Raw genomic sequence first — 15757 nt, 5'->3', positions numbered from 1 at the left:
AAATGGCGCCCTAGGCGACTGCCTAAGTCGCCTTACTGGTGGCGCCGGCCCTGGTGTGAACCTGCTTTCATCTGTGAAGAGCACAGGGCGCCAGTGGCGAATTTGCCAATCTTGGTGTTCTCTGGCAAATGCCAAACGTCCTGCACGGTGTTGGGCTGTAAGCACAACCCCCACCTGTGGACGTCGGGCCCTCATATCACCCTCATGGAGTCTGTTTCTGACCGTTTGAGCAGACACATGCACATTTGTGGCCTGCTGGAGGTCATTTTGCAGGGCTCTGGCAGTGCTCCTCCTGTTCCTCCTTGCACAAAGGCGGAGGTAGAGGTCCTGCTGCTGGGTTGTTGCCCTCCTATGGCCTCCTCCACGTCTCCTGATGTACTGGCCTGTCTACTGGTAGCGCCTCCATGCTCTGGACACTACGCTGACAGACACAGCAAACCTTCTTGCCACAGCTCGCATTGATGTGCCATCCTGGATAAGCTGCACTACCTGAGCCACTTGTGTGGGTTGTAGACTCTGTCTCATGCTACCACTAGAGTGAAAGCACCGCCAGCATTCAAAAGTGACCAAAACATCAGCCAGGAAACATAGGAACTGAGAAGAGGTCTGTGGTCACCACCTGCAGAACCACTCCTTTATTGGGGGTGTTTAGCTAATTGCCTATAATTTCCACCTGTTGTCTATCCCATTTGCACAACAGCATGTGAAATTGATTGTCACTCAGTGTTGCTTCCTAAGTGGACAGTTTGATTTCACAGAAGTGTGATTGACTTGGAGGTACATTGTGTTGTTTAGGTGTTCCCTTTATTTTTTTGAGCAGTGTATATATATATATATATATATATATATATATATATATATATAGTGCTGTGAAAAAGAATTTTCCCCTTATAGATTTCTTTAGTTTTTTCAACATTTGTCACACCTAAATGTTTCAGAATATCAAACAAATTTAGTCAGACAAATCAGACAAAGATAACCTGAGTAAATACAAAAAGCAATTTTTAAATTATGATTTAATTTTTTTATTCCAAACAACCTGGCCCTGAGGGAAAAAATATTTGCCCTCTCCCTCCCCCCCTCCAATATATTAACTATGTTTTTAGAAACCTGAGTTCAATATCACTAGCTACACCCAGGACTGATTACTGTCAGACCTGTAGAATCAAGAAATCACTTAAATAGAACCTGAATCTGAAAACATGATGTAGACTAAAATATCCCAAAAAGCAACACATCATTCCCCGATCTGAAAAAAAATTAAAGAACAGGTGGGAAAAAAGGCCACTGACATCTTTCATTCTGGAAAAGGTTACAAAGCCATTTCTATGGCTTTGGGACTCCAAACAAATGGAGAAAACATGGAACAGTGGTGAACCTTCCCAGGAGTAGCTAGCCTACCAGAATTACTCTAAGAGCGCATCAACGACTCATCCAGAAGGTCATAAAAGAACCCAGAACAACATCTAAAGCGCTATAGGCCTCACTTGTCTCAGTTAAGCTCAGTGTTCATGATTCAACAATAACATAGAGACTGGGCAAAAATGGTATGCATGGGAGGATTCAAAGGTGAAAACCACTGCTGACCAAAAAGAACATAAAGGTCCGTCTTACATTTTCCAAAAAAAATTCTTGATAATCTCCAAGCCTTTTGGGAAAATATTCTGTGGTCTGAAGACACAAAAGTGGAACTTTTTGGAAGGTGTGTGTCATGTTACATCTGGCGTAAAACTCACTTCAGAAGAAGAATCTCGAACTGACAGTCAAACATAGTGGTGGTAGTGTGATGGTCTGGGGCTGATTTGCTGGAACCATGAATTCTGCTTTCTACCAGAAAATCCTGAAGGAGAATGTCCGGCCATCAGTTCGTGACCTTAAGCTCAAGCGTTTTTGGGTTCTGTAGCAGAACAATGATTTGAAGCACAAGAGCAAGTGTATCTCTGAAAAGCTAAAAAAAAAAATAAATGAAGGTTTTGGAGTGATCTAATCAATGTCTGGACTTAAATTTGATTGAGATGCTGTGGCATGACCTTAAACAGGCTGTTCATTGTTGAAAACCCTCCTATGTGGCTGAATTAAAACAATTCTGCAAAGAAGAGTGGGCCAAAATTCCTTTACAGAGATTTGAAAGACTCATCGGCAGTTATCGCAAACACTTGGAGTTGTTGCCGCCAAGGGTGGCACAACCAGTTATTAGGTTTAGGGGCAATTACTTTTTCACATAGGGTTTGTATAAGTTTTGTTTGGATAGCTTTTTCCCTCAATAAATGAAATCATCATTTAAAAACTGCATTTTTGTATTTAGTTAGGTTAATATTTCAAATTCAAATTTGTTTGATAATCTGAAACATTTAAATGTGACAAATGAGCAAAAACATAAATATTAAATAAATCTGTAAGGGGGCAAATACTGTAATTATCCCACATCTGTAAGGTTTTCAATTGGATTGACATCTTGTTATTCTGCAGGCCATGGGAGTACACTGAATTTATTATCTCTCTGGAAGTAGCTACTGACAAATGTGTAAGCTGTGGTCATTCAGTTGATATTGTGGGATCTAATGTAAGCCTATGTACCCTTACTCCTCAATGAGCCTGGACTATTGACACTCGGCAGGATTTATTAATATATTCATGCGGTTTCCAATATGACCTTACCATATGAATAGTAAATCAAAAATCAAAATTTGTCCATCCAGTTTTCTTGAGCCTGGTGTGGTCTTCTGCTGTGCATTCTGAGATGCATATGCTGCATGTCACTGTTGTATCCCACGAATTACAAGTTGCTATAAATTATTGTCATGATCAGCCAGGACCAGTCTGGCATTCTCTTTGACTCTCTTAATAGCAAGGTCACTCATGACTCGTGAGATTGTTCTCTGTAAACTCTACAGACTGTTATGTGTGACAATCCCAGTTGGTTGAGTGTTTTACAAATACAAACTGCCCCTCATGGCACAAACTATCATTCCATGGTATAAATCATTCACACTGACCTACTTTCTCATTCTGACATTTGGTTGGAACAACACGAGACCCTCATGGCTGCATACTTATATGCTCTGAGTCGCTCCTGCGTGAAACGACTGGTTAGTTGTATTTAATACCATGTACGTAGTACTTTAATATTTATATATTTTTTCTTATTCTTTGTCTTTTTAGAAAATTAAAAAATGATTTTCTGGAAATCAAAAAGAAAGGTGCTAAAATTCACCAACTACGTCAGAATAGTGCCAAAATCTGTGCCCGCTGCCAGGCGTCCCTGGGGCTGATCTATAATCGAGGTAGTATTTGTCAAACATGTGAATACCGAGTGTGCAAGGACTGCAAAGTAGTGGTGAAAGATGGAGTCTGGAGATGTACAGTATGTGCCAAGACTGCGTAAGTATACAGCATAGAGGTTTATGAAATATGAGGAAATGATCTTTCTTCTTGAGTTACTTTTACTGTCATTAACAACAATAAAGCTGAAATATAGTATCAAGTATCAAATAGTGCTATCAAATAGGTCACACAATAGAAATTACCACCTCTTCATGGGCTTTGTTGGCTAACAATGGAGCATGTTGGGTTCCGCCAAGGTGTCTGTGGTATTGATAAGAAAAATAGTGCTGCATGCAGATGTGGGCATACCTCATTTCTATTCTGAATGTTTGTGAGAGATTTAAATTCCAGTTATAATTCTACATGCTTATTGTCAAATTGTTCCGTCATGGAAAGGGATCAGTTTTCCTAATAGATATATAATAGAGAAATAGTCGGTATAGTCGATACATTTTTAATAACAATGTTCACTTTGCGGTAAAAATTACCTGACATCCTTATTCTGCGGCGCAATACGAGTGTTTTACTAGTTTAAAAAAATTATAAAAACCTTTAAAATAAAAATAATAATTTCTTTGCATTGCCATAGATTTCGGTCTAAAGAGCTGTATGAGGGCTTGTTGTTTGCGTAACAAACTGTATTTTTTAGGCTACTTGCACACTGGCGTTTCTGGGTCCGCTTGTGAGATCCGTTTCAGGCTCTCACAAGCGGCCAAAATGGATCAGTTTAGCCCCAATGCATTCTGAATGGATAAGGATCCGTTCAGAATGCATCAGTTTGCCTCTGTTCAGCCTCCATTCCGCTCTGGTGGCGGACACCAAAAACGTTGCTTGCAGCGTTTTGATGTCCGCCTGACGATGCGGAGCCAAACGGATCCGTCCTGTCTTACAATGTAATTCAATGGGGACGGATCCGTTTTCACTGACACAATATGGTGCAATTGAAAACGGATCCGCCTCCCATTGACTTTCAGTGTAAGTCAAAACGGATACGTTCTGAACAGATACAAGCGTTTGCATTATCAGGGCGGATCCGTTTGTGCACATACAAGACGGATCCGCACCTAACGCAGGTGTGAAAGTAGCCTTATTGGTACCATTTTTGTGGTATGTACAGTTGAAACCAGAAATTTACATACACTATATAAAAAGACACATATGCATGTTTTCTCAAGATCTGACATGAAATCAGAATAAACCTTTCCTGTTTTTGGTCAATTAAGATTACCATAATTATTATGTAATGACCGGCGTCACGCGAAGGGAGGGAAATGGGAAGACCCTGTCCAAGGGAGAGGGAAAGATGGTGACCCCTGACTCACCTTGCGGCTGGCACCTGACTGCCCTGACGTCCCTAGACGGGTTCCTCACCCGTACGCCGATCACGTGCCTAAACCCTGGCTTTCCCTAAGATGAGCCCTATGTAGTGAACCGGGCGGTGGGATCACTAGTCCGCACCACTGACACTAAAAGGAAAACACCAAGGAGAGGACAGACAATACAGACAAACATATAATCCCAGGTGGGCGACAACAGCAGACCACCAAGGTCCAACAGGGATCCGGAGGGTAACGTTCTGGAACAACAACCAGGGAACACAGCTACACAGCTCCAGTGGGTCAGTATAGAAGTCCAGGCAGGAAGCTCTATATCTGGCAACCAGAGAAGTGAGAGATGGGAATATAAGGAGGTTGGGATTGCTGGACAAGAAACAGCTGAGGAGGAGAAGCTACGGATCCCTGAGTGAGCCAAAAAGGATTGCAAGGCAAACCCAGAAAGCTACCATTAATAAACAGTACTGTCTTTAGACATAGAGCGCGCAGCCACCCGCTGCGACTTCCTGACCCCGGGTATAACGGAGTCAGGCGTGGCTCTTGACACCCTCGTGACATATTATTATTTGCCAAATGCCAGAATAACGAGAGAGAATGTTTTAAGGCATTTTTATTACTTTCTGCAATGTCAAAAGTTTACATACACTAAGATTACTATGCCTTTAAACAATTCTGGACTGCCCATATGATGATGTCATGTGTTTGGAAGCTTCTGTTAGGTTTGTTTGCAACATCTGAGTTAATTAGAGACACACCTGTGGATGTATTTAAATACACACCTGAAACACACTGCTTCTTTGTGTAGCATCATGGGAAAGTCTAAAGAAATCAGTCAAGATATCAGGAAGAGAATTGTGGACTTGCACAAGTCTGGCTCAACCTTGGGTGCAATTTCAAGATACCTGAAGGGGCCTCGTTCATCTGTACAAACAATTATACGCAAGTCCAAAAAAAGATGGGAATGTCCAGCCATCATACCGCTCAGGAAGGAGACGGGTTCTGTGTCCCAGAGATGAACGTGCTTTGGTCCAACATGTGCATATCAACCCAAGAACAAAAGCAAAAGACCTTGTGAAGATGGCGGAAGATGGTAAGATTGTGTCAATATCCACAGTGAAACGAGTACTGTATCAACATGGGCTGAAAGGCCACTCTGCCAGGAAGAAGCCATTTTTATTTGGAGTAATGGCTTCTTCCTGGCAGAGTGGCCTTTCAGCCCATGTTGCTACAGTACTCATTTCACTGAAACATAAAAAAGCCAGATTAATGTTTATAAATGCACACAGGAACAAAGACCTATATTTTTGGAGACATGTCCTGTGGTCTGACAAAACTAAAATTGAACTTTTTGGCCATAATGTCCATCGTTACGTTTAGAGGAAAGAGGGAGAAGCTTGGAAGCCTAAGAACACCATCCCAACTGTGAAACACAGGAGTGGCAGCATCATGTTGTGGGGTTGTTTTGCTGCAGGAGGGACTGAGGCACTTCACAAAATAGATGGCATCATGAGGAAAGAAGATTATGTGGAAATACTGAAGCAACATCTCAAAACATCAGCCAGGAAGTTAAAGCTTGGGTGGAAATGGGTCTTCTAAATGGACAATGACCCAAAGCATACTGCCAAACTGGTTACAAAGTAGCTTAAGGATAACAAAGTCAATGTTTTGGAATGGCCATCACAAAGCCCTGATCTCAATGCTATTGAAAATTTATGGGCAAAGCTGAAAAGGCAAGTGCGGGCAAGGCAACCAACAAACATGGCTCAGTTACACCAGTTTTGTCAAGAGGAATGGGCCCAAATTATGACCAACTATTGTGAGAAGCTTGTGGAAGAATATCAAAAATGTTTGACCCAAGGCATACAGTTTAAGGGCAATGGTACCAAATATTAATGAAATATATGTAAACTTTTGACTTTGCAGTAAGTAATAAAAATGCGGCGATACCCAATATGTTTATTTTTTAATTGTTTATATATTTTTATATATAAAATTGGGAAAGGGGGGTGATTTAAACTTTTAATATAGTGGTGTTTTTTTTTTTTACTTTTTTGTTATAGCTATTAGACCCCTTAGGGGCCTAGTACATTGGGATCTATTGATCCCCTCTCCTATTCACCATAATAGATCTCTAAAAGGGTGAATAGGATTTATACAGTCTCCAATCTGAGCTATGTATTGTGCATAGCTCAGTATGGAGATTGCCATGGCAGACCTGGAGTGCTTCAGCAGCGTCCAGGCTGCCATAGCAACCGATTGGAGCCCCACGATTTTACTGCGGGGGCTCCGATTGGAAGGCAGAGGGAGCCGCATCCCTCTGCCTTCACTCACTGAGGGGTTAAATGACGGGGGAGGTGCTATCGCCCGCTCCCTGTCAGTGCGGGTGGGTGTCGGCTGTATGATACAGTGTATGGAGCGGGCACGCTTCAGAGGCCCGCTCCATACATCCCCTCAGGCATTATGACATACAGTTACGTAATTATGCGTGAAGGGGTTAATATTAAACACACAGAAAACCTCATATACAGAAATTCAGCATACCACCACAGAAAAGTCTTGTGTAATTAAAGGGGTTGTGTCACAAAACATATTCTACATTTTTCAAACCAGCAACTGGAATTTAATTATTTTGTAATTGCATGTAATTAAAAATTTATTCACTGAATCTATCTGTATAGCGCCACCTGCTGTTTGTTCTTTTCCTTATTTTTTGGTCTGTCTCACTGAGCTTTTTCTCCCTATCTTTTTGTTCTCACTGGAGATAGGCCACCATCACTAGAGTTGTCTGGTAGCTTTCTCCACTCTTCCATTAAAAATATCCAACTGAGTGTGTATGTGAGAGCAGTGGTGTACCATCATTGGAGGCAGACTACATGTTTACTATGGGGCTCACTAAGTGTCACACCTGTGACCGGTGTTAGAAGGTCTGAAAGAATATCTGCACATTAGTGATCTGACAGCCTCTTTTGGTTTCACTTTGTCTGTGTGTTGCTGGTATGTCCACACCTCCTGTTCAGGTGTGGATCATGTGACCCTTACCTCTCCCTATTTAGTCTGACTTTACCCATCACTCCTTGCTCTGGATAGCTTCATTTGGTTTTGGAAGAGCTGGAGTGTGGTTCTTGTTGAAGTCCTGTTCATCCATCCCCACCCCCCCCCGGTTGTTTACTAGGCCTCAGCGAGATGCTGGTTCCTTCACCAAGGAAGGAACGGGTTGTCTCTGCCCTGTCATTACCAGGGTTTTCCAGGTTCCTGTGTATGGACATCTCTACCATCGAGAGGTGCCCATACGGATAGGAGTTAGGGCCAGGAGCAGCGTTTAAAAGGTGGTGACCCTTTCCCTTCCCTAGTGGTGAGGCCTAGTGTCTGTCCTCTTCCTTCTTGTTGTCTTTTGGTGTTTTCCCCTACTTCATCCGTGACACTAAGGCCAAACAGCCCCAACCCCTTTCCAACACTGTAACTGTTGAGGATGGGCATTCAGCATTCTGAATGCGTGAGTATACCCATGTATATTTCACTTTTATTACTCTTTTTTCCCCAGATGCCAGGTCTTTAAACCATGATGACCAGGTATATGGGAGGAGAATCCTTACTAGTAGAAGCATTTTCTCTGACTTAGGCCTCATGCACACGAATGTTGTTTGTTTCCGTGTCCGTTTTTTTTTGTTGATAGGATGCGGACCCATTCATTTCAATGGGTCCGCAAAAAATGCGGACAGCACACCGTGTGCTGTCCGCATCAGTATGTCCGTTCTGTAGCCCCGTAAAAAAAAAATGAGAACATGTCCTATTCTTGTCCGTTTTAGGCATTGTTATAATTGATTAGCAAAAAAAAAAGGATGGCATACAGATGTCATCCGTTTTAGTTTTTTTGGGCGGATCCGCAATTTGCGGACCACAAAACACATACGGTCGTGTGCATGTAGCCTTAAAGGGTTTCTATCACTTCGTATGCCATAATTAGCTCTCAGACACTAGCGATCCGCTAGTGTCTGCTCTGGCCAACCATCCTAATATAAGAGCTTTTTGGGCAGCCGTTTTGCTAAAAAAATAACTTTTATAAATATGCTAATGAGCCTCTAGGTGCTATGTGGGCGTCATTAGCACCTAGAGGCTCCGTCTACCTTCATACACAGCCACCGCCCAGCGCGTCCCTCCAGCCCGCCCATCTCCTGATGAATGCGATCCTCCGTGTGACGCAACGGACGAATTCTCGCGCATGCGCCGTGCGCGGCTGTATTCGGCGCATGCGCAGAGAATGTCTGACCGCTTCCCTGCTCAGACATCTCCACTGCGCCTGTTCCTTGGAGCACTATGACGTCATCGGCGCAGGCGCAGTGGAGATGTCTGAGCAGGGAAGCGGTCAGACATTCTCTGCGCATGCGCTGAATACAGCCGCGCACGGCGCATGCGCGAGAATTCGTCCGTTGCGTCACAGGGAGGATCGCATTCATCAGGAGATGGGCGGGCTGGAGGGACGCGCTGGGCGGTGGCTGTGTATGAAGGTAGACGGAGCCTCTAGGTGCTAATGACGCCCACATAGCACCTAGAGGCTCATTAGCATATTTATAAAAGTTATTTTTTTTAGCAAAACGGCTGCCCAAAAAGCTCTTATATTAGGATGGTTGGCCAGAGCAGACACTAGCGGATCGCTAGTGTCTAAGAGCTAATTATGGCATATGAAGTGATAGAAACCCTTTAACATCTCAACAGTATTCTTCCCATGAATAATGTATTGGTGTATACATCTTTATATATACCAGTACATTGTATGGCCTTTTTTTTCCAAAGGATAATGGCAAAAATATAATTTATTTATACATTTAAAAAAATATAATGGCACAACATAAATTTTATATATACATACATACATACATATGTATATGGAAGCAGGCTATGTGACTGCTATGGGCCCAGAGAGAGCAGAGGCCCAGTGTTGAATGGCCACTCTTCTGGACATGAAAGCACTACATTTATATGCAGCTGCCACTATGCAAAGAGATTATTACAATAACTGTTTAAAGAGGACCTTTCACTAGTTTAAAAACTAAAAACTAACTATATCAGTGGGCAGAGCGGCGCCCAGGGATCCCCCTGCACTTACTAGTATGTCTGGACGCCGCTCCGTTCGCCCGGTATAGGCTCCGGTGTGTGCAGCTCCCTCTGTTGTACGGGGTCTCCCAGGCTATGAGCTGTGCGCTACGATTGGCCAGCGCTGCAGCAAGGGACAACCCTAATACAAAAACTTTGCCCCGTACAAAAGAGAGAGCTGCACATGCCGGAGCCTATACCGACAGACATACTAGTAAGTGCATGGGGACCCCTGGGCGCCGCTCTGCCCACTGATATAGTTAGTTTTTCGTTTTTTAAACTAGTGAAAGGTCCTCTTTAAATTCCTATGCACTGAGCCCCCCTAGTGGTGGCTGTACGCAGCTAGATTTAAATTATATTAAGTGAAGGGAAGCAGTGATTTACAGTTGTATAGGAAGATTTATCAGTTGTTTGGTAAATACATTGAGAAATATGCTGTTCAGAATGAGCGCCATATTTATGAAGCACCTGGACCACTTTTTCCAACATAGAAGTTGGATAAAGTGAGGGAGGCCAAGGGTGACTTATTTTTGTTACAATTCTTTTTAAATAAAACTTCTTCTGCTCAAAAGTAAAAGCAAAATTTAACTTGATCAGAAATCGGGGGTATTGTGCTTTGAATTCTGCATTGCCTGAAAATATTTGGCACGTGTACTGGCAAACTGGGTTTGTCAGGGGGCCCATACTAAATTTTGCTATGGGGCCATATATGTGTGTTTGTGTATGCTCCTGTATGGGGCTCCATGATTTCTGTGTATAACCTGTTGGGGTGTCAGAAGAGATAGCTGTTGGCCAAACAAGTGCCAAAGCTATTGTAGGTGTCTCCATACACTTCCACCATGCACCATCTGTTTCTCTTCATTGAGAACCTGTACTCTTAGGGCTGTTTCACACGAGTGAATCCATTGCGGGAATCACGCTCCGTGTGTGAGTGTGATCCTCCGCTCTGGACTTGCAGGAGCGCACGGCATTATCATGACTTATAATGCTATGTGTCTCTGCATGGCCTTTTTTTCCACAGAATCATAGTGACATAAAGCTGTCAGTATGATTCTGTAGAAATAAGGTCAAGTAGAGACACATAGCATTATAAATCATGATAACGCCGTGCGCTCCTGCAAGTCCAGAGCGGAGGATCACACTCACACACGGAGCGTGATTCCCGCAATGGACTCACTCGTGTGAAACAGCCCTTACTCTTTTACCTGCCACTAACAAAATTTATTTTAATTGTCTTCTGGTCGCTTTGTGTTGTTCACGCCACCATCATGGCGAAGTGTTGTCATGAACTCCCGAAACTGGTTATATAGCAAAATAAATGTAACTGTGAACAAGTAAGCATATAACTTCATTTAAGCTAGTATAAACATTGTAACTGTTTTGTAATGTGATTATATATTTTATATGTTTATATGTTTTTTGGTGTGTTATCTCTTTTCTTATAGGCAGATAAGAATAGTAACGGGAGACTGGTTTTTTGAAGAACGTTCGAAACGCTACAAAAACGGCACTGTCCTAGCAAGTGTCATCGTCAGAAAGTCTATAAAGAGGGTTGCAGGTCTGTGAATGTATGATGTGTGTTTTGGTGTATGATTTGGGAGCCATGTTTCCCCACTCGTTATGTATGCCATTCATAGACCAAACCAAACCAAGCAATGAAGCGGGCCGTCACCAATTTTAATTCAAAATATAACCGGCATGCATCCAGGTGAATGAACACTTTTGAAAGGGAAAAAAGAGGGGGTGTATCTGGTACCAGATGCACACCCTCTTTATTCTTTTCTCAAAGTGAGATGCATGGCGATGATACTTAAAGGGAACCTGTCATCAACTTTGTGCTGCTCATACTAACGGCAGAATAAAGTAGAGACAGGTGAGTTGATTTCAGCGGTCTGTCATTTATAAGTTAAAAGTAAGTGGTTGCCGAGAACCAACATGACAATCATTGCAGACTGGGCCTGGAAAAGAGTCACGGCCACCTGAGAAGAGTCCTGGTTATTCATGAATTCCTGCTCTCCCTGCCACCTGCTGATGACTGACAGTCTTCTACCCAGTTTTCTCCCTTTCTCTCCAGGAGACAACTGCCAATCATCAGCAGATGGTCGGGGAGAGCAGGAGATTATAATAACCAGGACTCTTCTCAGGTAGATTTGACTCTTCTCAAGGCCTGGGCTGCAATGATTATGATGCTGGTTCTCGGCAACCACTTACTTTTAGCCCATGAGTGACACCCCGCTGAAATCAGCATTTCTGTCACTAATTTATACTGTCCTCAGTACGGTCAGCATAAAGTTGATGACAGGTTCCCTTTAACAGCAGTGGCACTCCACTTTGTTTGCTTTGTAATTGTTTTGGTAAGGACCTTTCAATTAACCTCTAGTTGTGGGCATGGACACACTGGCCCACATTTATATAATGTCGATATATGAACTGTGTCTGGTCTTTTTTTATATCTTATGATTTTAAAGCTAGGGAGGCTATGTGATGTGCCAGATACACACCCCTTTTCCCCTTTTCAAAAGTGGACATTCATAAGCTATAATTTGCAATAGGTTGGTCCTTTTCCAGGAAATGACGCTTTCATGGCTAGAGCCGCTATTGTTAATTAACAGTTTTATACGGAAAGGTGTGCGAGATCAAAAGTTCACCCATGGAAGCCCAATAGAACTAGCTGAAGTGGGCAACACATACAAATCAGCCATCATCTGCTGTAATACCTCCTAGCAATCTCTAAATCAATCAATTACAGTTCACCATCTGGAAGTTTGATGGACATATCTGTTTTTGGCAGATGAAAAGATAATTCTTTTTGGCAATTTTGTTGCGCCAGTTGTAAACTTTGGTAGACTATGTTTTTCATGGTTTGGCGTTCTCCAGAATCGTGTCATTCCAGCTTTGTGAGAATAGTTTCGGGAATGCCTTTTCCTGTTGCAGCAAGGCAAAGCCTCGCAAGCGGCATACATAAGTGGTTTACCAAGTTATGTGGAAGAAAATAAATGACCTTCACAAAGCTCTTGCCTCAGCCAACACCTTAGGGATAAACTTGAAAAACAGACTGTAAGGCCCCTTTCACACGGGCGAGTTTTCCGCGTGGGTGCAATGCGTGAGGTGAACGCATTGCATCCGCACTGAATTTGGACCCATTCATTTCTATGGGGCTGTGCACATGAGCAGTGATTTTCACACATCACTTGTGCGTTGCGTGAAAATCGCAGCATGTTCTATATTGTGCGTTTTTCACGCAACGCTGGCCCCATAGAAGTGAATGGGGCTGCGTGAAAATTGGATCGCATCCGCAAGCAAGTGCGGATGCAATGTGTTTTTCACAGATGGTTGCTAAGAGATGTTGTTTGTAAGCCTTCAGTTTTTTATCACGCCCGTGAAAAACGCCTCAATGCGCAATGCATCCGCGCGATAAAAATTGAACGCAATCGCAGGCAAAACGGAATGAACTTGCTTGCGAAATCGTGTATTTTTAACTGAACGCATCCGGACCTAATCCGTATCGCTCGTCTGCAAGGGGCCTAATGCAGGCTTTAAACAGACCTTATTGCCTTTCATTGCCAACCTCTTAATGATCTTATGGTTTAATGAACACAAATCCAAACAACCTGAAATCCGAAAAGGACTAATTCTATAGTAGCAACAAATATGGTTTTGGAATGGGATGCTCAACACACACAAGGATGCATTCGGATGTCTACATAAAGTTGACTACACGATCCACATATTGTATGTAGAAATAAAATGAAGAGCGCTTTTATAGCGAATCTGTCACCATACAATTCACTGTTTAAAGCAGGCAAATTGCCTTGTAGGGATAACTCCACTGAATGTAATACCTTTCACTTAGGCCTCTTGCACACGACCATATGGCTTTTTCAGTATTCTGCGATCTGCAGAAAATGGATCCGCAAAAAATATGGATGAACAGAAGAGCTGGCCCCTGATAGAACAGTACTATCCTTGTCCGTTATGCGGACAATAATAGAACATGTTCTATCTTTGAATGGAAAAACGGGAATACGGAAACGGAAGGCATATGGAGTACCTTCTGTTTTTTTTGCGGATCAATTGAAATGAATGGTTCTGTATACGGAACGCAAAAAACGGAACATAAAAAAAACCATTTGTGTGCAAGAGGCCTTAGGGTCCATTCACACGTCCGTAGTGTATTGCGGATCCGCACCCCCATAGAAATGCCTATTCTTGTCCGCAATTGCGGACAAGAATAGGACATGCTCTATTTTTTTCCGGAGCTGCAGACCGGAAGATCGGGGGCCGCACTCCGGAAATGCGGATGCGGAGAGCACACTGTGTGCTCTCCGCATCCATTTCTGCCCCATTGAGAATGGATGGGTCCGCACCTGCGGAACGGATGCGGACCCATTATAAGGACGCGTGAATGGACCCTTAGGGTCCTTTTATATGGACTGATGATCACTCAGATTATTGAGAATGAGCATTTGTATTATCGTGCGTTCCAGATAATTGGACTGTGTAAAAGGCTCCGGTGATCACCTGATGAACGAGGAAACGCTCCTTCATCAGCTGATGGTGTCTTTCTGCCGACCCCAGATCACCAATCATCATTCTTGTGGAGCAGATCGTTCTGTCTATACAATGGCCTGCTGCGTGGGAACAATGATTTTCTATGGGGACATTACTGTAGCAATCGCTTGTCCACATCCAGTGGACATGATTGCTGCATGTAAATGCAGCTCTCATCTCTGCTGATGATCAGGCAATTATCAGGAATGTCTGCTTTATTTATAATATGCCTGATCATTAGTCAGTGTAAAAGGACCCTTAGTGATCAGTTGTTTCATTCTGAAGAAAAAACACTTTTAATCCATATGCAAATGACCGGTTAAGGGCACTAAGGGTAGGCCCAAGCCTCTCTGTGCACTCTGCTCCTCTACCGTCCTCTGCTAGCCCCTATCTTTCCATCCTGATTGATAGGGCCAGGTGAGATGACTATGCAGGGACCTGGCCCTGCCAATCAGGAAGGAGATGGATGGGCTTACACAGGAAGCAGAAGGAGCAAGGGTGCACAGTGCTGCTTGGACACGCCATGGGTGCACTTAACCACTCATTTGCATATATTTTTTCCAGAATGAAGCAATAGATTGCAAAGTGAGAGTTATCATTACATTTAGCTGAACTAGCCCTACAAGGCATTGTGTCTGTTTTAACAGTGAATCTTCTGGTGTCAATATAAGATACAAAAGGGCAAAAATATAAGTGATATGTTGTATGTGACCATTTTTGTAGGGTGTTATGACTACTTTTTGGGTAATTTTCTTGCAGCCATGTGTGTTATTAGATAAAGCGAGACTGGCACAAGCTGTGATGTGGCCTATGTGTCTCCCCATATCAGATCTGATTAGTGAGTCACAGTTTTATATAACAAAAGGCCAGAGGCAGTTACAGCTTTCAGGGCTTTGTCATAAGAATTAGTACCTTATTTGCCAACGCATTGACCTTTCAGCTCTATATGGCTTGGGGGATTATCTGAAAATACTGTCCATGGTCATAAACAGAAATTATTTCCTTTCTAACAATTGTACAGTGCCTTCTACAGTACAGGAATATACTGAAAAATCCAATATTGATATCAAAGAAAACACCACAGTGCCTGCAACTGTAGATGGCCATAGCCCTGGAAAGCGGTAAGTGGTCTAGATTATTTGTTTATTGATTAGAATACTTGTCTTCTTTGGACCCCCCCATTTCCATATGCATGTTACAAAGAAGGCAGCTTTTAGGGAACATGGGTGGTTGCTATCCCACAGTAATAAAGGGCTTGTAGAAGTGAGTTTACTATATAGTGTGGTGTCAATAACCCCAGTGTTAATTTTTCTAATCATCACATCAATGCTCAGTAAGCAACCACTGGAGTTCTCATACTGTAAGTGAACTTAAGACCCACCTGATTGTCATTGCGGTGCTCCACAATTTGTACAAAGACCTCCTTGGTGCCCCTCCAGATCACCTGGACCTCACTT

The 15757-nt window shown here is 42.9% G+C and overlaps 1 protein-coding gene across 1 annotated transcript in view; it reads left to right on the top strand.

Moving 5' to 3' along the window:
• Positions 1 to 15757, top strand: part of SYTL5 (synaptotagmin like 5) — a 169380-nt gene that overhangs the window by 58860 nt on the left and 94763 nt on the right. Inside the window, exons 3-5 of the mRNA XM_040423794.1 lie at positions 3163 to 3381; positions 11195 to 11307; positions 15322 to 15421. Of these exons, the coding sequence (XP_040279728.1) occupies positions 3163 to 3381; positions 11195 to 11307; positions 15322 to 15421 (432 nt within the window). The remainder of the gene's footprint in view (positions 1 to 3162; positions 3382 to 11194; positions 11308 to 15321; positions 15422 to 15757) is intronic.

Source organism: Bufo bufo, chromosome 3, assembly GCF_905171765.1.
Source record: "Bufo bufo chromosome 3, aBufBuf1.1, whole genome shotgun sequence".
Taxonomy (NCBI): domain Eukaryota; kingdom Metazoa; phylum Chordata; class Amphibia; order Anura; family Bufonidae; genus Bufo; species Bufo bufo.
The sequence above is the reverse complement of the archived record's forward strand: the minus strand, read 5'-3'. Positions and strand labels throughout refer to the sequence as shown.